Raw genomic sequence first — 22,719 nt, forward strand, 5'->3', positions numbered from 1 at the left:
CACTCACATAGTCACGCATCCGCGCTAGCTAGTCGTGACTAGTCAATCCTACAACGACTACCTAGCAAAGTAAATAAAACACAAAATAAATAATTTTTTTACACAAAGTAAATAATTTTTGTTAAACAAAGTAAATAAAACACAAAAACACAAAGTAAATAATTTTTTAAACAAAGTAAATAACACACAAAAACACAAAGTAAGGATCAACTAGTCATGACTAGCTAGCACGGATGCGCGACTATGCAAGTGCACGCATTGCGGCCACTGCTCTCAAGTAGTACCTTGAAACGATTGGGTGCAGTTGTCCAGACACTCGACAATTTGGCTTGGCTCACTGGACATTTAACCTGTTTTGGGGACAGTACTTTCTGATGCTAGGGGAAGGCAAACACACACACACACACGCGCGCGCGCGCAAGCACATACATGCATGCACACACATGCACAGATGCAGAGTTATAGACATATAGATGAAGATAGCAAGAGAGAGGAAAAGAAAGAGGGAGAGAAATCCATTCCACATACATACAAATTGTTGTAAAGTATTCTTTTGCCACTGTTATATCTGTCTTTTGACGATGGTTGTCGCTCTGACAGATATAGTAATATTCCAAAGTCATCGATAGACTGTTTCTATCTGGCATTGTACGACCCCTAGTCGTACAGTGTTATTATTCTCAAAAGGCCCACTTATAACGTCTCACGGCATGATTACTATAACTGTTTCTTTATTGCCCACAAGGGGCTAAACACAGAAGGGACAGATAAGGACAGATAAAACGGATTAAGTCGATTATATCGACCCCAGTGCGTAACTGGTACTTATTTAATCGACCCCGAAAGGATGAAAGGCAAAGTCAACCTCGGCGGAATTTGAACTCAGAACGTAACGTCAGACGAAATACAGCTATGCATTTTGCCTGGTGAGCTAACGTTTCTGCCAGATCGCCCCATTTCAACACAGTCTACACAACTTTCGACCTTTAACCTTCTGACCTTCTCATGTCAACCAGTTACCGGTCTATTTATAATGGCTGGCTATAACTACTTTTTACCGGGAGGAGTGTACAGTTTCACTATACAGCACAAACATAACTAGATGCTCACACATATAAACAAAATGAGAGAGTGAAAGAGAGGAGGGAAGGACAAGGGAAAAATTAAAATGAGAGAAACATGAAAATTTCTAATGTCAAGTAAGTCAGCATCAAATTAGCGACCCCCAAACAGGGGGTGCCAAAATGGCCAGGCCAAAACAGTTCATATACCTTCTGCTTTCATCATTTTTTACTGTTTTTTCCCAGCCACATAAACGTCCGATAGAATAAGTACTAGGCTTACAAAGAATAAGTCCTGGGATCGATTTGCTCGGCTAAAAGGCGGTGCTCCAGCATGGCCACAGTCAAATGACTAAAACAAGTAAAAGAGTAAAAGAGTCCTCGTGAATTCCCTTTTCACTTGTATTTTGATTCCATTTTCCAATTAGTAACAGTTCAAATTATCAATCAAATACATTGATCTTGATCGTTCAAATCAATGAGAGAGACTCTATGTGTTCACTCAATCTTCTACAAATAGTTGCTGAATCTTCCTCAAATCACACCTTTCCATCTTAAAAAATGAAGGGATACATTATATAACGTAGTCTTAAATATACTGTCTGAAAAAAAAAAGGCCTAGATAGTCATATATGAAACACTTTTGATCATAGGTGCAGGCATGGCTGTGTGGTATGAAACTTGCTTCCCAATCATGTGGTTCCAGGTTCAGTCCCACTGCATGGCAGCTTGGGCAAGTGTCTACTACTATAGCCTCAAGCTGACCAAAGCCTTGTGAGTGGATTTGGTAAGCAGAAATTGGAAAAACCTGTCATATAGATATTTCTTTATTGCCCACAGGGGGCTAAACACAGAGGGGACAAACAAGGACAGACAGAGGGCTTAAGTCGGTTACATCGACCCCAGTGCGTAACTGGTACTTAATTTATCGACCCCAAAAGGATGAAAGGCAAAGTCAACCTCGGCGGAAATTGAACTCAGAACATAACAGCAGCCAAAATACCGCTAAGCATTTCACCTGACATGCTAACGATTCTACCAGCTTGCCGTGTGTGTGTGTCTGTCTTTGTCCGCTACCACTGCTTGACAACCTGTGTTGGTGTGTTTCCATCCCCATAAGTTAGCAGTTCAGTAAAAGAAACAGAATAAGTACCAGGCTTAACAAAAAAAAAAAAGTACTGGGGTTAATTTATTCAACTAAAAATCCTTCAAGGTGGTGCTCCAGCATGACCACAATCTAATGACTGAAACAACTAAAAAAAAGATAAAAAGGTTCACAGAATCAAGGCTGACCTTCATTTAGACAATTACAGTAACCTCCCCCTTAGACCTCACTCAAAGAAGGCTTAAAAGTTATATATGCATTGCAGCTACTTTACCTCCTCCCCTTCTTAATTAAGTATAGGTGGGGGTAGGAGCTATACAGAACTCACTGTTATGCTACTGCTGCTGTTGTTGTTGTTGTTAAGCAACAAGACAGGTAAGGGTGATTAGGTGATGGTCTAGGGCTTAGGGCAGGAGACCCCAGACGTTGGAAAAAAAAAACTTTGGTCGTCTTGTAGTCGAGGGCTCTTCGTTGACGCCCGACACCACTGAGAGGTGGCCCTCAAAGTCGCTGGAAGTGGAGATCTCCAGGTCCAAATTCTTGGACGGCTGCTGCTGCTGCATGCTCTGGGTTGATAGGGTTGGGGTCATCCCAGGCTGGTGGTCCCAGAGATGACATTATGCATAGAGCCAGCCAGGTTTACCAGTGCTCTCAAATGCTAGAGATCTCATGCCAACCCCTCTGCATCCTCCGAGATGACATCAAACCTCTGGAGATTTCCCCCAATGACATCCAACCATCTGGTGCAGGGCCTGCCGCAGGGCCTCTTCCAGCCTGCAACTGCTGCATCGAATGAGATTAGCCCCTGGTAAGATGATCTGACAGGAGGCAGATGACATGTCTTACCTCATTGTTATGATGCCCAAAACATTACACATCCAATGAAACATATTTGCTTCCTTTCTTTCCATCTTTTGCACATCCTCTGCATTTGGTGCACACTTATTAATGCCATGCTGCACTGGAATTCATGCAGAAATGATATACATCTACCCTTTGTTGTTAGCAGGGGTAATAGCTCTCTGAATTTTTTCCACATAATTTTTATCCTGTCCACTGTGCTTTCAATACATTCTTCACATCATTGTTTAGAAATTTTTTACTCTATTATGAGTTTTGGCCAAGTTGGAGCAGCCTCATCAATATTTGATAGCATCTAAAACTTATGTCAAACAGACCTTACAGGTAAAAGGCACCCAGTTCACTTTGTAAAGGGGTTGGCATTAGGAAGGGCATCCAGGTGTAGAAACCACACCAAAACTGACCATGGAGCTTAGTACAGTCTTCTGGCTTACCAACTCCTGTTAAACTCTCCAACCCATGCCAGTACAGATGGCATGTGTCAAATGATGGCGGTGGTGATGATGATGATGATCATGATGATCATGATGATGACGATGATGACGATGATAACAATGACGATGATGACGATGATGACAACAATGATGACGACGATGACGATGATGATGATGATGATGATCTAATGTTTTGTTTTTTATTTCTTTAATATCTTATGTAGATGGCCAACTGTTGGTTGCTGCCAGTTCGTAGATGCTTTAAGCCAGGAACAACAGCTCTGCAAGAAGTTGTCAAACCCCGGTGTTATGAAACAATCATTCCAGCTTCCTGATTGCTTGTTAAAGAACCAAACCAACAACAGTTTTGAACCAGTGTTTCCAATTCAAGGAGCAACATGCCCAACACTTGTTTTGTTTTGGATACCATGGTGAGTACAATATACCGTAAATCATCAAGTATAGTTCGCCCTTGAGTATAACACGCAGGGGATTTTTAGGGGGCTGTACCTCTGAAAAACCTAAACCTTGTGTATAATACGCACCCCTTCTCTAACTTGAGTCAAGGTGGTCTATATAATGTCCTTGGTTTGTAAAAATGCTTATGGTAACGTCCTTTATTATTATTGTACATATAACATAATGCAAACGTGTAGCTTTTTTGTGCATTTTGTTTGCATAAAATAAAGTTATAACAGTAATAACGTTTAATAAATGTTGCTTACTGCAAGTTATGGATGATTCTTTTATGACTTCATTGCTTTCAGGCTTAGCTTAAGGTATTTTCGTGCCCGACATCACAAAATGCGTCTGAATAAACATTGCCAGACAGCAAATAGAGACTCGGACATTGCTTAGAAAATATTTTTCATTTTTAACCTCATATATAGTATGCACTAGGGATTTTGACCTTTAAATTTTGAGAAAAAAATGCGGATTATACTCGAGGATTTATGGTACTCATTTGTTGACTTAAATGTCTGATCTTCATTCTAAACTCTCCTTAATGAGCTCATTAATTATATCGCTGCAACTTTTCTGTTTACAGGTGCCATCCTTGCAAGAAGGTTATGAACTTTTTGGTTACATTTGTGCGAGAACATCCGAATCTGGTAAGTTAGGGTTATAGTAATAATATTAGTCACTAAGTTAGGGTGGTGCACTGGCAGTATCGGTAGCATGCAGGGACAAATGCTTAGCAGCATTTTGTCCATTTGTATGTTCTGAGTTCAAATTTTGCTTTCGGTCATTTCAGGATCAATAAAATAAGAACTAGTTGAGCACTGAGGTCAACCAAATCCACTCACAAGGCTTTGGTCGGCCCGAGGCTATAGGAGAAGACACTTGCCCAAGGTGCCATGCAGTGGGACTGAACCCAGAACTATGTGGTTCGTAAGCAAGCTACTTACCACACAACCACTCCTACACCTATGAGCCACTCCTACTGCATTAAATATGTAAACATTTAGGCACATGGTCAAAATTTGGAGGAAGTGATATAGTCAATCATATAAACCTCAGCTGGTATTTGATTGTTACTTGATTTATCAATCCCAAAAGAATGGCTGGCAAAGACCTTAGCAGAATTCATGTTCAGAACATAAAAGATCTACAACAAATTACTAAAAAAATACAGAACTCTGTTCTGCCAAATCACTAATCTTAAATGAAATAAACATTGTATTTATATGGATTAAATGATTAAAACATTCTTGCTTCATTATTTTGTCATTGATTATTTGAGTGGCTGTGTGGTAAGTAGCTTGCTTACTAACCACATCCTTCAAGGTTCATTCCCCCTGCATGGCACCTTGGGCAAGTGTCTTCTACTATAGCCTCGGGCCGACTAAAGCCTTGTGAGTGGATTTGGTAGAAGGAAACTGAAAGAAGCCCGTCGTATATACATATATCTGTTTTGTGTGCATATGTTTGTGTTTTTGTGTTTGTCCCCCCAGCATCGCTTGACAACTGATGCTGGTGTGTTTACATGCCCGTAACTTAGCAGTTCGGCAAAAGAGACTGATAGAATAAGTACTAGGCTTCCAAAGAATAAGTCCTGGGGTCGATTTGCTTGACTAAAGGCAGTGCTCCAGCATGGCCACAGTCAAATGACTGAAACAAGTAAAAGAATACTACATCCTTCAAAATTTCCATTTTTTCCTGAAATTTACCAACAGAACACTGGATGTCCTCCTCGCCCCTTTTTTTTTTTAATAGCTCCTTCACAGTTCACTTCTTGTGAACATTTAGAAGACGATACAAAAAACATGGACGGGACATTCGAAGCCTTCAATCTCAGTCAAGAACCGGATCATTCTCGCAATTTTGGCTGATTAATCTTGAGATTGCTCCAATCTGGCGAGCCCCAAGGAAAAACTAAGCTACGAGCATTAGATTTCTTGGAAAAAGGATCGAATGTATACGAAACAAGGACAGAAAAACGGACGATGCCACACGAATATATATACAAAAAACAATAATAGTAATAACAGGACAAAGACAGCGGGTGTCTTACGACTATAGACAGTACAACTTAGCTTAACTGGCGTATTTAGAAAAAAATGCCTTTTTCGGCAGACGAAGAAAACGATGTTCTCGTGGCGGTGGTCAGAAGCCGAAAGGCTGGTTGACCAGCTGTCACGTGAGAGGAGAAGAGAGAGAAAAAAAAGGAGGCAAAGGAATCAAAGAGAGAGCGAAAAAGAGGGACAAAGGCACCAAAGGGGGCAGAAGAGAGAGAAAGAAGGAATTAAAGAGGGGAGAAGAAAGAGAGCGTGCCAAGGATCGACTTGGCGACAGAATCAGTGAGGTGCAAAGTGAGAATGACAGAGAAATGTGAGAGAGTGGGGGAAGAGGAGACCAAAGAATCAGAGGCAAGAAAAGAGAAAAGGAGGAGGAGAAGAAAGAGAGAGAGAAAGAGACAGATCAAAGTGGAGTGCAAAGTGTGAAAGGCAGAGAAATGTAGGAGAGGGGGAAGAGAGAGACAGTGTTATAGAGTCGTACCAAATTTAAAGAAATATGTACTTACATACAAGACCAAAAAGGGTACGGGCGTCGCTATATATATATATATATATATGTATATGTAAAAAAATACTAACTGGGACAAGAACGCAAAACATTTGGAAGACGATACAAAAAGCACGGACGGGACATTCAAAGCCATCAATCTTCATTTCTGATTAATATTTTCTTGTGAAATTATTTTTATTGTGTGCATTTTTGCTTTGTTTCATTTATTTCTTATTTGTTATTTTTAGATTTTGGTAAGGCTATTCGTGAAAACACATAATCCTGATTGTAATTTTATACTATTCTACAGATTTTGCCTTTTCTGTCTCTTATGTTCACCATTTACATACACACAATCTCTTTCCCTTTAACATACAAAGACATTCTCTCATTGAGAGAATATAGGCGCAGGAGTGGCTGTGTGGTAAGTAGCTTGCTAACCAACCACATGGTTCCAGGTTCAGGCCCACTGCGTGGCATCTTGGGCAAGTGTCTTCTGCTATAGCCCCGGGCGGACCAATGCCTTGTGAGTGGATTTGGTTGACGGAAACTGAAAGAAGCCTGTCGTATATATGTATATATATATATATGTATATGTGTTTGTGTGTCTGTGTTTGTCCCCCTAGCATTGCTTGACAACCGATGCTGGTGTGTTTACGTCCCCGTCACTTAGCGGTTCGGCAGAAGAGACCGATAGAATAAGTACTGGGCTTACAAAGAATAAGTCCCGGGGTTGATTTGCTCGACTAAAGGCAGTGCTCCAGCATGGCCGCAGTCAACTGACTGAAACAAGTAAAAGAGTAAAAGAATATATATATATATAAGTATGTGTATATATAGAGAAGAAATTAAGATGTACATCATTATAAATATTTAGTTCCTTTGTACATTTTACCATTGCAGTAATTCGGAGCTCAATACTGGATGTTTCAAGTACATTTGGATGCTTAACTGGACTGGCACATCTGAGGAACACTTTTTTGGCATTCTGTTACAGAGATCAAATAAGTATTCAAGGGTCAAGTAGCCACTATACTGGAATAGTTCTCAACCAGGGTCCATATGGCCCCTGAAGGTCCATATAAGATTTTTGGGGGTCCACACAGTAAAATAGTAAAATGGAGATCCACAATAGTATTTGAAGGGTCCCTGAAAAAATTTCACTTTAGATGTATGTATTGGTATGTATTGCAAGAAACAGCAAGATTTCTTTCTCTAACATTTTACATAGGTCAACCTATACAAATTAATGTGTAGAAAACAAAAAAGGAATTTTGAAAGAAGTTTCTATAAAACTAGTTTTTAAACATTTAATGGCTGTGGGGGTCAACCAGAATAAAATAGTAATCAAAGGGGTCCATATGTGATGTAGTGGCATTGCGCAATTTGACTTTGTAACAGACTGGATTCTCTCATATCTGCTTAATGTAAATGGTTGTAGCTGAAATGTCTTTTTGTTTTCTCAAAATGTTTTATTTTCCCTTCTATCACCATAATTTGTTACAGTTTGCCATGCCTGCTTGATATTACTCCACCAAACAACAGCACAGTTTATGATAGCATTGCTTAGGTGATATCTATTTCATATCATCACAAACATTCACAGTTTGTGTAGTTAAAGCTTGTATGATATCTGCTTGATATCATCACAGTCACTTACAGTTTGTTTCTTTCTAGGGGACCTTAGCTCCTAAGAGAGTCATTGGGGTAGTCTTGTGACTGACATATGGCATTTAATATGACGTTTAATGTCAGGAATGTCAGGAATGTCTGGAATGTCAGGAATGTCAGGAATGTCAGGAATGATCACTCTCGGCACCCTCTTTGATCTCTGTTGGCACCCTCTTTGATCTCTTTGATATCTGTCGGCACCGTCTTTGATTTCTGTCGGCAGGCTCTTTGATCTCTGTCGGCGCACTCTTTTATCTCTGTCAGCACCCTCTTTGATATCTGTCGACACTCTCTTTGATCTCTGTCGGCACACTCTTTTATCTCTGTCGGCACCCTCTTTGATCTCTTTCGGCACTCTCTTTGATCTCTGTCGGCACCCTCTTTGATCTCTGACGACACCCTCTTTGATATCTGTCGGCACTCTCTCTTGATCACTGTCGGCACTCTCTTTGATCACTGTCGGCACCCTATTTGATCCCTGTCGGCACTCTCTTTGATCTCTGTCGGAAACCTCTTTGATCTCTGTCGGCACTCTCTTTGATCTCTGTCAGCACCCTCTTTGATCTCTTTCAGCACTATCTTTGATCTCTCTCGGCACCCTCTTTGATCTCTGTCGGTACCCTCTTTGATCTCTGTCGGTACCCTCTTTGATCTCTGTCGGCGTACTCTTTTATCTCTGTCAGCACCCTCTTTCATCTCTGTCGGCACGCTCTTTGACCTCTGTCGGCGCACTCTTTTATCTCTGTCAGCACCCTCTTTGATCTCTTTCGGCACGCTCTTTGACCTCTGTCGGGGCACTCTTTTATCTCTGTCAGCACCCCCTTTGATCTCTCTCGGCACCCTCTTTGATCTCTGTCGGCACCCTCTTTGATCTCTGTCGGCAGGCTCTTTGACCACTGTCGGCGTACTCTTTTATCTCTGTCAGCACCCTCTTTCATCTCTGTCGGCACTCTCTTTGATCTCTGTCGGCACCCTCTTTCATCTCTTTCAGCACTATCTTTGATATCTGTCAACACTCCTCTTTGATCTTTGTCGGCACCATCTTTGATGTCTTTCGGCACTCTCTTTGATCTCTGTCAGCACCCTCTTTGATCTCTGTCGGCACCCTCTTTGATCTCTGTCGGCACTCTCTTTGGTCTCTGTCGGCACTCTCTTTGATCTCTGTCGGCACCCTCTTTTATCTGTCAGCACCCCCTTTGATATCTCTCAACACTCCTCTTTGATCTTTGTCGGCACCATCATTTATGTCTTTCGCGACCCTCTTTGATCTCTTTCGGCGTTCTTGTCCCAGTTTGTATTTTTTTACATATACATATATATATATATAATATATATATATATATATTATATATATATATATATATATATATATATACATATACATATATATACATATATATACATATACATATACATATACATATATATATATATATATATTATATATATATATATATATATATATATATATATATATATATATTGAAGAAAATATACAAGAAATTCACTTATTGCAAAAGGAAAAAAAATTAACAATGCTTTTATACAATAATGCCATGTTTCAAAATAAACATCGTGCTGAGAGAAAGTGCAAGTGCTGTATGCTGGTCAAAATCAAAAATGCCATGCTTTGGACAAATCTTATGCAGAGCAAGAGTATGGTGGTCAAACAGACATGCTTTTCATTATAATCAATACTATTACTATCATTATTATTATTATTATTATTATTATTATTATTATTATTATTATTATCATTATTAAGGCAGTGAGGTGGCAGATACAGTAACATGCCGGACAAAAAATTCTTAGCAGCCTTTCATCCATCTTTGTGTTCTGAGGTTCAAATTTATCTTTGCTTTTCATCTTTTCGGGGTCAATAAAATAAGAACCCTTTGAGTACTATGTTCAATTACATTGACGTTCATGCACTTTTGGCTGCTCTTTCTGATGAGCTGTAGTAGTGCACCTGAGCACTGTATACAATAAATTTGTTATTTTATAATAAAAAATAAGCTTAAAATTTATCAAAATATTGTTTATTTGTTTGCAGTGTACTGCAATGTAATCAGACATTTTGTTTTTCTACTGAAAATGCCAGCTTTCTTATCTTCTTACTTATTTTGTTTGTTTTCTCCATGTTCTGCTTAATTTCATATCAGTTCTCCTACCTGTGTATAAACTGTGACACCCAGTGTAAAGCAGGAGATTCTTCTCACCTCACTTCTCTTGAGAACGACTGGAATAAAGAACCAGCCATCAAGCACTATTCTTCTCACATGATACTTGGTAAGAACTTCTCTACTTATTGCTATTTAGAATTTCAGACAAGAGCCAACTACTTAATTCTCAAGCCAAACTAAAATCCAATCATGGGAGAGTTTGTAAAGTTCATTTGCAATGAAGATTTGCTTGATAGATTAGAAATAGAAGCCTAGTCACCCTTAAAATGAGGTATAAAGCTAAATAAAAAAATAAGGATCAATGGTCTTTTCCGAGCTTTAGGCTTATAAGGCCAGTTTTACCAGATTCTGTGGCATGGATGATCCCCCTTGGATGGAACACAAGTCTGTTACAAGATTACCATAAATCTTTGAGTATAATCTGCATTTTTTTTCAAAATTTAAAGGCCAAAGTCCCTAGTGCATACTATATACGAGGTCAAAGATGAAAATTATTTTCTAAGCAGTGTCCGAGTCTCTATTTGCTGTCCGGTAATGTTTATTCAGACGCATTTTGTGATGTCGGGCGCGAAAATACCTTAAATCATCCATAACTTGCAGTAAGCAACATTTATTAAACATTATTACAGTTATTTCTCTATTTTCTGCAAACAAAATGCACAAAAAAGCTACACATTTGCATTATGTTATATATACAATAATAATAAAGGACGTTACCGTATACAGTTTTACAAACCAAAGATGTTATATAGACCTCCTTGACTCAAGTTAGAGAAGGGGTGCGTATTATTCACAAGGTTTAGGTTTTTCAGAGGTACAGCTCCCTAAAAATCCCCTGCGTATTATACTCAAGGGCAGACTATACTTGAGGATTTATGGTACTCATTTTTGCCAGCTGAATGGAATTGAGCAACATGAAATGAAATGTTTTGCTCAAGAACACAACACATTGCCCCTTCCAGGAATCAAAACCACAATCTTATGATCACGGGTGCAATACCTTAACCACTAAGCCAAGTACCTCCACATGAAACTAAATACTACCTTGCATTTAGCCTTAATCTTTACTATTTCTGTCATACTCTCACCATTCATCAATCATAAGAACTTGAAATTCATTAATCTTTTCATCATCATCATCATCATCATCATCGTTTAACATGCTAGCATGGGTTGGACAGTTCGACCGGGGTCTGGGAAACCAGGAAGCTGCGCCAGGCTCCAGTCAGATCTTGCAGTGTTTCTACAGTTGGATGCCCTTCCTAACGCCAACCACTCCATGAGTGTTCTGTTGAATATAGTTTAAAGGAGGTTCAGCTATCCCATGATGCATTAGATGAATACTAATTTTTCAGTAATGATCTCAAGAAACCAATAGAAATTACAAGTCATCCATAAACCTAAAAGTCATCATCATCATCATCATCATTTAGCATCCATTTTCCATGATGGCATGGGTTATATCGTTTGACAGGAGCTGGTGACTCAGAGAGTTGCACCAAGATCCAGTTGTCTGTTTTGACACGGTTTCTATAGTTGGATGCCCTTCCTAACACCAACCATTTTATAAAATGTATTGCATGCTTTTTATGTGGGGCTAGCATGGCTACTTTTTACAGCGTATATTGAAAATAATTTCTGTCAAAACAAAACAATGACTTAACTTCACTAAGTGTGCATTAAAATATACTTTTTTTCTTTTACTCTTGTTGTCCCTTTTAAAACCATTTTTGTTTCATTGTTTTGCAGGAAACAAACATCCAGATGATGAATGCACAGAAACAAAAGATCTTAGGCAATATCTTGGAATTGAAGGCCTGCCAAGTATTCTTTTGACTGATAATATGGGTACGGGCATTTTTAAATACTTGAGTGGATTTGATAGAAACTGAAGAAAGGCAGTGAGCTGGCAGAATCGTTAGCACGCCGGGCGAAATGCTTAGCGGTATTTCATCTGCCGTTACGTTCTGAGTTCAAATTCCGCCAAGGTCAACTTTGCCTTTCATCCTCTCGGGGTCAATAAATTGAGTACCAGTTACACACTGGAGTTGATGTAATCGACTTAATCCGTTTGTCCTTGCTTGTTCCCTCTATGTTTAGCCGGTATTTCGTCTGCCGTTACGTTCTGAGTTCAAATTCCGCCGAGGTCAACTTTGCCTTTCATCCTTTCGGGGTCAATAAATTGAGTACCAGTTACACACTGGAGTTGATGTAATCGACTTAATCCGTTTGTCCTTGCTTGTTCCCTCTATGTTTAGCCGGTATTTCGTCTGCCGTTACGTTCTGAGTTCAAATTCCGCCGAGGTCAACTTTGCCCTTCATCCTTTCGGGGTCAATAAATTGAGTACCAGTTACACACTGGAGTTGATGTAATCAACTTAATCCGTTTGTCCTTGCTTGTTCCCTCTATGTTTAGCCGGTATTTCGTCTGCCGTTACGTTCTGAGTTCAAATTCCGCCGAGGTCAACTTTGCCTTTCATCCTTTCGGGGTCAATAAATTGAGTACCAGTTACACACTGGAGTTGATGTAATCGACTTAATCCGTTTGTCCTTGCTTGTTCCCTCTATGTTTAGCCGCTTGTGGGCAATAAAGAAATAAGAAACTGAAAGAAGCCCATTGTGTGTGTGTGTGTGTGTGTGTGTGTGTGCACGTTTTCTTGTCTTGAAATTCTGTGATGGTTGTAAACGAGTGTCACTGACAATCATTTCCAGTTCTCTGTGCAACCAAAGTTGTTGACGTTCCATCTTGTGTCCAGTTAGCACTACCCCTGGCATCACACACCTTTCCAGGGCTGACACACCCCCTGATCCACTGCCACCTTGAAACAACCACTGCTACTTCCACAGCCAACCTGAGATCACAAACAGATGACTGTTTATGATCCTTCTCTCTCTCTCTCTCTCTCTCTTTTACTCTTTTACTTGTTTCAATCATGTGACTGTGGTCATGCTGGAGCACCGCCTTTTAGTTGAGCAAATCAACCCCAGGACTTATTCTTTGTCAGCCCAGTACTTGTTCTATCAGTCTCTTTTGTTGAACCGCTAAGTTACAGGGACGTAAACACACCAGCATCGGTTGTCAAGCGATGTTGGGGAGACAAACACAGACACACAAACATATACACACACAGGAGGGGGAGGGGAAGAGGAGGAGGAAGAGGAGTTTAACTGCCAAGTGTTCACACTAATATTTGTTTCTTTTTTACAATAAAAATTTATCTAATTAGAATTCTTTTTGTTTTTCTTCCCAGGTTTCATTCTGTGGCATGGCAGGTTTTGTGCACCAAATTACAAGTTGTTTTCATCCTTCCTGCTTCATGCACTGCATCAGGTGAACTCAAGCAACAGAAAGAACTGTATTCATTGCGAAATGGAACGTTCTCAAGACAGTGATATAGAGTGTATGTCACATTTCTTCTGATTTCTCTATTTTCATTTATTGATCAGAACCACAAAAGATAAAGTTTAATAGATCTGAAACCATATTTTCTTTTTCAGTTATAGTCATATCACAACTGCATAATCTGAGATACAAATGTACGTGCTGTCACTCTTTACTTGACTTATATGTCCGCTTTCAGTACTATTTAACACTTTAGCATTCATGTTATTCTATCAAATGTAAAGCTTATTCAGGAGGAATTCCTACCACATTGTGTGGTTCGCTACCTCAACCGCTCCTTTATAGGATCCAGTGGCTAAAGACATCATCAGGAGGAACCACATCCTGTTTCAGCCTCTACTTCTGCCCCCAACCTTCGGAGGTGTCTTCAGCTCTGGTCTTCAGTGCATTTTTTCTTTTGTTCTTTGGTTTCTTCAATGCAGCATCAATGAACATCGGTGGGTGAATGACCATCCTGCCAAATTTCCCTTTAAATACTTGCCAGTAGGCTCAAGTAGCCAGCTAACTGTCATGCAACATTGTCTAAGCTTCAACTGACCAATGGAAGGGAAGGACGCATAGTTTTAGCCTGCACCCTCTCTAAACTTGCCTTCCAACAGTATCATGTTAGTTTCAGTTCCAGCAGCCAGAGCCAACCAACTCTTTGGTGGTACAAGCCTTCAAACCAAGAGGAGGGTATGCTATGAATGAGATCGATATCTTGGCCTGCCTCACCTAGTGACACTATTTACCAGTCAGCTTTCAAGCCATTTGGAGTCTTCTTGTTTCAGCCATATATAGAAGCTGGCTTTGTCGAATGCCTCCTGTATCCTCCTTATTACTTTTCTCAGCTCCAAGTTCGAAGATGCAAACCTGTTTTTAAATAACGTCACCATTTCTTTTCATTTGAATGAATAATTTATAAGCTTATTATTATTATTTTTATTATTATTATTATTATTATATTATTATTATTATTATTATTATCGTTATTATTATCATTATTATTATCATTATTATCATTATTATAAAGGCAGCAAGCTAGCAGAATCATTAGCACACTGGGTGAAATGCTTAGCCATATTTCATCTGTCGCTACGTTCCGCGTTCAAATTCCAGGCCTTGTGCCTATAGTTGAAAGTATTATTATTACTGAATGTCTAGATAGCCATGCTAAATTGTCAGCTTCCAAGCAGCTGCATCCAATCACCTCTTGCATTCACTTATTGAGATAGAAGAAGACAGAAGGAAAGAAAAGGAGTAAAGAATAAGAAAAAGACATAAATATTTTTTTTTATCTCCATTCTCTTTTTACTATTAATTCAAATTGTGTCTGTTTTCTTTGCAGTTATTCAGCAACTACTCAGAGAAAGTGATGCTCTCTTGGAAAAGATAATTCACTGTAAGCAGGTATTATCAGGATCAAAACTGAAGAAAATGCTATTTAAACGTCCTAATAGTAGCCAAAGCTATTATTCTTTTGAAAAGGATTTAAATTTTCAAGAAGACCAGCTCATTGATTTAAATAACTCTAGGGATAATGAACAACAATGAAATGTGAGCAAATTATAACATATAATAACATGTTGTCATAGACCAACAAGAAAGCAACTCAACATCTGCAAAAATGAAAGCAGAATTTAATAAAATAAAACTACAAAATAAACAAAATATATTCATACAGGTTTCTTTTTAAATGTTAGTTATATAATTAAGTAGGTTCATGTGCCACACACACATACACTACCCACATCTTGTTAAAGTAAAAAAATATATTTATCTTTGAATTGATAACAATTAAATAGTGCAAATTATTTCTTGTAAAATATAAAAGGAGCATTTTACTTGAATATATAAATATTACCTTTTATATCTAATAATAAAACCATGTTATATACAATAGCTAAATGTGTCACTATGTTTCATGTCTGATGCTTGCTTTTCTTGCTGCTTGCTTTTAACATCCCATCAAAGAAAATGACAGCACCAATCCAAGACATTCATTCTCATCAGTGGAGGCACAATGCCTAGTGGTTAGAGCAGCGGACTTGCAGTCGAGGGATCGCGGGTTTGAATCTCAGACCAGGCGATGTGTGTGTTTATGAGTGAAACACCTAAGCTCCACGCAGCTCCGGTAGAAGGAAATGGCGAACTTCTGCTGACTCTTTCACCACAACTTTCTCTCACTCTTTCCTCCTCCTGCATCTTGCAGCTCACATGTGACGGACCGGCGTCCCATCCAGGTGGGGAACCTATATGCCAAGGAAACTGGGAAACTGGCCCTTATAAGCCAGGCATGGCTCAAGAAGGAACAAATAAAACAATTCATTCTCATCCGCCTCTAGTACATTGTTTTTCATGGGAGCAGATGTGACTGATGAGACCGATACAAGATAGGTAGATCCTATGACACTGAGGGCACTGAATGTAACCCCAAATAACAGTTGCAAGAGGTTGATGGCAATATCTTCTCTTTTCTTATCTTCTCCTGCATTTGGTTTTTTTGGTTTCAGAGTGCTCTACTGCAGCATCACATGTGGACCTCCATACCTTCTGATTAACAGCCAAGGGCTCCAATCAATTGGAAGGGATGTGGTATATAATGAGAGACTGTTTGAGATGATCATAAAAATAAAGTTTGGACGTCTGTGAGGCCTATCTCCAGCCTCAATCTCACTGATGAGGACCATCTTTGAGAATTGATTACCTGGCATCTGAATCGCATGGCCAACAGAACAGAGAAGGCCCAGGAAAATTAGATATTAAAAGAATATACAAAGTGCAACACAGTCTGATTTTCTTCAACATCCATTTTTTTCCATACTTGCACAGGTCAGATAGAATCAAAGCAAATCTTCTACAGCCAGATGCCCTTTCTATTGCCAGCCCCCACTTTTTTTCCCCCAAGCAAGGTAATATTTCCCCATGTTTTCATGCTTTTACTTGTAAACATGGGGGAATACGTTTGATGTTTTTACAACCCCCACAAGATGTCAAAACAAGGATACATGTACACACACTCGAACATGTACACACACACATACAATGGACTTCTTTCAGTTTCCATCTACCAAGGCCACTCACAAAACTTTCACCAGCGTAGGACCATAGCAGAAGACACTTGCCAAAGGAGCCACAAAGTGGGACTGAACCCAAAACCACATGGTTGGGAAGTAAACTTCCAAACTACACAACCATATCTTTATATTTTCATATTTGCATGGAAATATACATCACTTTATTAAATTATGTTAATAGACTTGAGTTGTTAATGTGGCCAGCTGGCAGAACCGTTAGCACACCAGGCAAAATGCTTAGCGGTATTTCGTCTGCCGCTACATTCTGAGTTCAAATTCCGCCAAGGTCGACTTTGCCTTTCATCCTTTCGGGGTCGATTAAATAAGTACCAGTTACGCACTGGGGTCGATATAATCGACTTAATCCGTTTGTCTGTGTTTAGCCCCTTGTGGGTAGTAAAGAAATAGGTATTTCATCTGCTGTTATGTTCTGAGTTCAAATTCTGCCGAGGTCGACTTTACCTTTCATCCTTTCGGGGTCGATAAATTAAGGACCAGTTACGCACTGGGGTCGATATAATCGACTTAATCCGTTTGTCTGTCCTTGTTTGTCCTCTCTGTGTTTAGCCTCTTGAGGCTAGTAAAGAAATAGGCATTTCTTCCATCTTCATACTCTGAGTTCAAAATCCACTGAGGTCGACTTTGCCTTTCATCCTTTCAGGGTCAACAAAATAAGTGTCAGTTGGGCATTGGATTTGATTTAATCAACTAAGCTCCAGCACCGATATTGCCGGCCTTGTGCCAAAATTTGAAACCAATAGACTTGAGTTGTAACTGTACTTGCCAAAGATGACAGTCACTTCCCACTTAAATGCCTCGTAAATTTGAATTTTAGAGTTGTCTCCCTTGCCTTTCTTCACTACAATTAACCAGAGCTAATGATAATTTTCTCTGCACTTAAGGTGTATTTTAAGTTTTTTGTTTTCTGCTTTTACAGCCTTCTGCATCTTATCTTCAGCTTCACTACGTGTTCATGCAGAAAGTGTTCCTAAGTAATCCCCCCACTTCATTCATTTTTTTAAGCTGTCACATTTATGTACCGATTGGCTGCAAATGACCAACTACCTATGGCAAAACATACCCTGAAATGAGTATGGTTTTTAGAGGCTAAGATACATTGTGCTCAGCCAAGCATACATCATATACCTTGCTGCCCCACCTACACACTTTATGCCATTTGATGCCTTCACCCCCACCCTCAACACCTTATTGCTTACTTTACCCCTCATCAACCTACCTTCATCCCTCCGCCAGTCTTATGTGTAAGAGACCACATTAGTCCACTTCATCCCATTGATTCCCTCAGCCTTTACAAAGCCTTTCCTGAAGAACACAACAGTCCACCCTCACCACTTCATTAGACTGATGTGTCTGGGACACTGTATTGAGCAAATAACTCAAGAACTTTACTGTTGTCTTTGCTTGTTTGTTTGTTGAGCGAAGCGGTCTTTGTCCTGTAGTGGGAGAAGTCCGAAACGTGGTCCTTTGCTATTCGTAAGACCCGCAGAAGAGAAAGAAGGTCAACCCTCGACAACGAGAGCATCGACGGATGGATGAATGCGCATCCAGGCTCAGCGGTTGCATAGGAAGTCGGGGACAAGAAACAGGAAGAAAGAGTGAGAGAAAGTTGGAGCGAAAGAGTACAACAGGGGTCGTCCCACCCCCCTTGCCGGAGCCTCGTGGAGCTTTAGGTGTATTTTGCTTAATAAACACACACAACGCCGAGTCTGGGAATCGAAACCGCGATCCTCCAACCATGAGTCCGCTGCCCTAACCACTGGGCCATTGCGCCTCCTGTTGTCTTTGCTGTGAGTTTTTTACATCTGCATACCTCTGGCTACTTTGTATACCTATCCACGATGATTAGATAGTATGAGCCATTCACTGGTCCTGCATAGTCGATTTGTATCCTGGACTATAGGCTAGTTTGTCCAAGAACAATTGCAGAAACATTTAAAAAAATTTTCTCTTTAACTCTTCAGATGAATTATTTTTAGAGGGACAATCATTTATGTTCTCGCAATAGAGATTTATGGGGAGGTCCCATAGATCGAATAATTCTAACCAATCAGTACCAAACAGATCGGTAGCATTTTTAACAACAAAGACTTTTGCCTTGCATGTTTTCCCTCAAAATGTGACATTAGTCTACATTTTGCCCGTGAAATATAATTTGTCGCCCATCACACTATGACCAGATTTTGCTGTTTTTCTCAACATAAGTTTCCCTATTTTATTCCATGTGTCCATATTTATTATTGAAATATCACTTCCAGTATCCAATTGAAGTTTGGTATGTATTCCATTTATTTTTACATGCACGAATTTTCTTGCTTAAAAATCTCATACTTTCTGTAGTATGATGCAAAAATCATACCTTCCTCTGGATTATAACTAAATTCAGAAATCAAGATCATAACACTGCCTGGCAAAAACAAACTTACCTCATTTTTGGACTTCTTTGAATATAGTTCCAATAATTATTATTGTTGTAGTTGTAGCTGTAATAGTTGTTTCTGCAACTCCTGTTGCTTTTGCAACTATACTATGAAAGCTAATAAGTCTTCCTTTATTTAACAAGTTGTATCACAAACTGTTAAATGACCTATGTGAGCTTTGAAACCCTCACCGCCATAATTTCTAATGTACTATAAATAAGATAAACAGACAACAGTAAAAACAATGGACTAACAAATCTCATTATGAACCAAAAATCAATATTCCTTGTGAACTAACACCTTCCAACTTCACAACAAACTAACACAAACTTCACTCGGCTCCGAACTCTAAACTCACTTGGATTGCTACGATTTTTACTTTACTCAGACAAGTCTATCTCTCGCAAGGGGGTGTCATAACTCTCATCTCAACAGTTAACCAAACCCACAATCCACTTGCAAGGCTTTGGTCAGCCCAGGACTATAGCAAGAAGTTACTTGCTGAAGGTATTACACAGTGACAAGGCGGCAAGTTGGCAGAAACGTTAGCACACCGGGCGAAATGCTTAGCGTTATTTCGTCTGGTGCTATGTTCTGAGTTCAAATTCCGCCGAGGTTGACTTTGCCTTTCATCCTTTCGGGGTCAATAAATTAAGTACCAGTTACGCACTGGGCTCAATATAATCGACTTAATCTGTTTGTCCTCTCTGTGTGTAGTAAAGAAATAGGTATTACACAGTGAGACTAAAACTATGGGGTTAGGAAGCGAACTGCCGAACCACACAGCCATGCCTTGTATTTATATTCGTATGGAGACATCTCTTTACTAAATTAGTTTTCTGGACTTGCATTTCTAGTATGCTACTTAAAATCCATTTTATTGTGCTCTCCTTAATGCATTTTCTAATCGTTTCACATTTCTTTTTTCTGACATTTTGTCAGTTACGATGAGGGTTCCAGTTGATCCGATCAATAAAACAGTCTGTTCATGAAATTAACAAGCAAGTGGCTGAGCACTCCACAGACATGTATACCTATTTCTTTACTACCCACAAAGGGCTAAACACAGAGAAGACAAACAAGGACAGACAAACGGATTAAGTCGATTATATCGACCCCAGTGCATAACTGGTACTTAATTTATTAACCCCGAAAGGATGAAAGGCGAAGTCAACCTCGGCAGAATTTGAACTCAGAACGTAGCGGCAGAAGAAATACCTATTTCTTTACTACTCACAAGGGGCTAAACACAAAGAGGACAAACAAGGACAGACACACGGATTAAGTCGATTACATCGACCCCAGTGTGTAACTGGTACTTTATTTATCGACCCCGAAAGGATGAAAGGCAAAGTCGACCTCGGCGGAATTTGAACTCAGACGAAATACGGCTACGCATTTCGCCCGGCGTGCTAACGTTTCTGCCAGCTCGCCGCCTTTACAGACATGTATACCCTTAACATGGTACTCAGGGAGATTCAGTGTGGCACAGAATGTGACAAAGCTGGCCATTTTTGCCAGCTGAGTGGACTGGAGTAATGTGAAATAAGTGTCTTGCTCAAAGACACAACACATTGCTAGGAATTGAACTCACAAACTTGTGATCATGAGCCAAATACCTCTAACCACATAGCCACGTCTTCCCATTTTACATATACACACACACAAACATGACAATCTCTTTTCAGTTTCCATCTACCAGATCTAACTCACAAGGTTTTCATTCACTTGGGACTATGGTGGAAGACTCTTGTGTGAATATCACTGTGTGATAAAGAAGTTTACTTTGTAATCAATTATATAGTTGTAAGATACCTCACTGCACATTACTTCAGGTGTTTTTACCATTGCATCAGGTCAACCAATTCACTGAGAGAGAAATTTAGATGGAAAACGTGCAAAACCCCCATCATATATGTATACTCTACTTTTTTACTTATTTCAGTCATTTGACTGTGACCATGCTGGAGCACCGCCTTTAGTTGAGCAAATCAACCCCAGGACTTATTCTTTGTAAGCCTAGTATTTATTCTATCGGTCTCTTTTGCCAAACTGCTAGGTTACGGAGACGTAAATACACCAGCATCTGTTGTCAAGCAATATTGGGGGGACAAACACAGACACACACATATATATATATATATATATATATATAAATATATATACGATGGGCTTCTTTTAGTTTCTGTCTACCAAATCCACTCACAAGGCTTTTGTTGGCCTGAGGCTATAGTAGATAACACTTGCCCAAGGTGCCATGCAGTGGGACTGAACCCAGAACCATGTGGTTGGTAAGCAAAATACTTACCACACAGCCACATATATAAAAAAAAAATCAGTATTTTTATACTAATTAAAAAATGTAAACATTAAAAAAAAACCAAAAGCCAGTGCTTTCAAATAAAACTGCTATACATAGTACGTACCCTACTTTAATTTACCATTAGAAATCAAGAACCTACAATTACAATTATTGAAGCATAAACTAAACAAATGATCAGTCATTAACTGTTAGGACAGTTTTCTTTAAAAATGTTCATGCTTCCCAAAATTCACCATCACAACTCCTGACACATTTGTCTTTTTTTTTTTGTTCTTTATGCTTCTTTTACTAATCACTTTTTTGTCTTATGCATTGCACATAAAGTCTTGGCTATCACTGCCATTTTTACTTGATTTATCGCTGCTTTGTCTCCTTTTTAACCCTTTTCTGAGCACTGTATAGAATAAGCTCATTATTAAATGCAATGAACTTGTAATAGGCCCACAAAATATCTGTAACCAAAGATGCTATTAATCACCAAATGTGACATCTAAAAAAAAAAAAAAAATCCATCAACTAATAAAGAGTGACTAATGGCAGGCTGTGACCATCCACCCACTTATTTTTCAGAAGTTTCTTTACTTTTAAGATAGTGATTGGAGAGAGAATTGGTAGTTATTTCCAGCAGGCCAAACAACTATGTAAAGTCTCCCTTTTTGGTTATTTAATTAGAAACAATATGCTTAGCAATTCAAATAGAGATTATATCATTAACAAATTAATGTTCATTTTATTTTTGGCAACACTTCCACAAAACCAAATGAAGTTCAAAAACATTAAAAACCAATATTTATTAAAGAATTTCTTAATAATTGATACTTATAAATAGCAAAAAAAAAATCTCAGAATTTATGAAGAAAGTATGTGTAGGTGAATGGGTTTTGATGTTGCTATTGCAATGAGGGTGTGGATGGTTGATGAGAATACTGACTATAAAGAAATTTGCATAATAAAAAAAAATAAAATTTTATTTTCTAATTTCAAAGATAGTTTTCTCTATCTCTATTATCATATAAGGTTGTGAGCTGTTAGAATCGTTAGCACTCCGGGCGAAATGCTTAGCGGTTTTTCATCTGCCACTACGTTCAAGGTTCAAATTCTGCCATGGTCGGCTTTGCCTTTCATCCTTTTGGGGTCGATAAATTAAGTACCAGTTACACACTGGGGTCGATATA

At 39.1% G+C, this 22,719-nt stretch overlaps 1 protein-coding gene across 4 annotated transcripts in view; it reads left to right on the top strand.

Annotated features, from left to right (window-relative positions):
* The window catches only part of LOC115211041, a 184,528-nt gene extending 168,922 nt beyond the window's left edge, over positions 1-15,606 (top strand). For all 4 annotated transcript variants that reach the window (XM_029779905.2, XM_036501886.1, XM_029779906.2 and 1 more), the window contains 6 exons: positions 3,686-3,892; positions 4,510-4,573; positions 10,304-10,430; positions 12,074-12,172; positions 13,576-13,725; positions 15,055-15,606. In XM_029779905.2, the coding sequence (XP_029635765.1) occupies positions 3,686-3,892; positions 4,510-4,573; positions 10,304-10,430; positions 12,074-12,172; positions 13,576-13,725; positions 15,055-15,260 (853 nt within the window). In that variant the 3' untranslated portion in view covers positions 15,261-15,606. The remainder of the gene's footprint in view (positions 1-3,685; positions 3,893-4,509; positions 4,574-10,303; positions 10,431-12,073; positions 12,173-13,575; positions 13,726-15,054) is intronic.
* Positions 15,607-22,719: the final 7,113 nt, after the last annotated feature.

This window comes from Octopus sinensis, linkage group LG4 (genome assembly GCF_006345805.1).
Source record: "Octopus sinensis linkage group LG4, ASM634580v1, whole genome shotgun sequence".
In the NCBI taxonomy this organism is placed as follows: domain Eukaryota; kingdom Metazoa; phylum Mollusca; class Cephalopoda; order Octopoda; family Octopodidae; genus Octopus; species Octopus sinensis.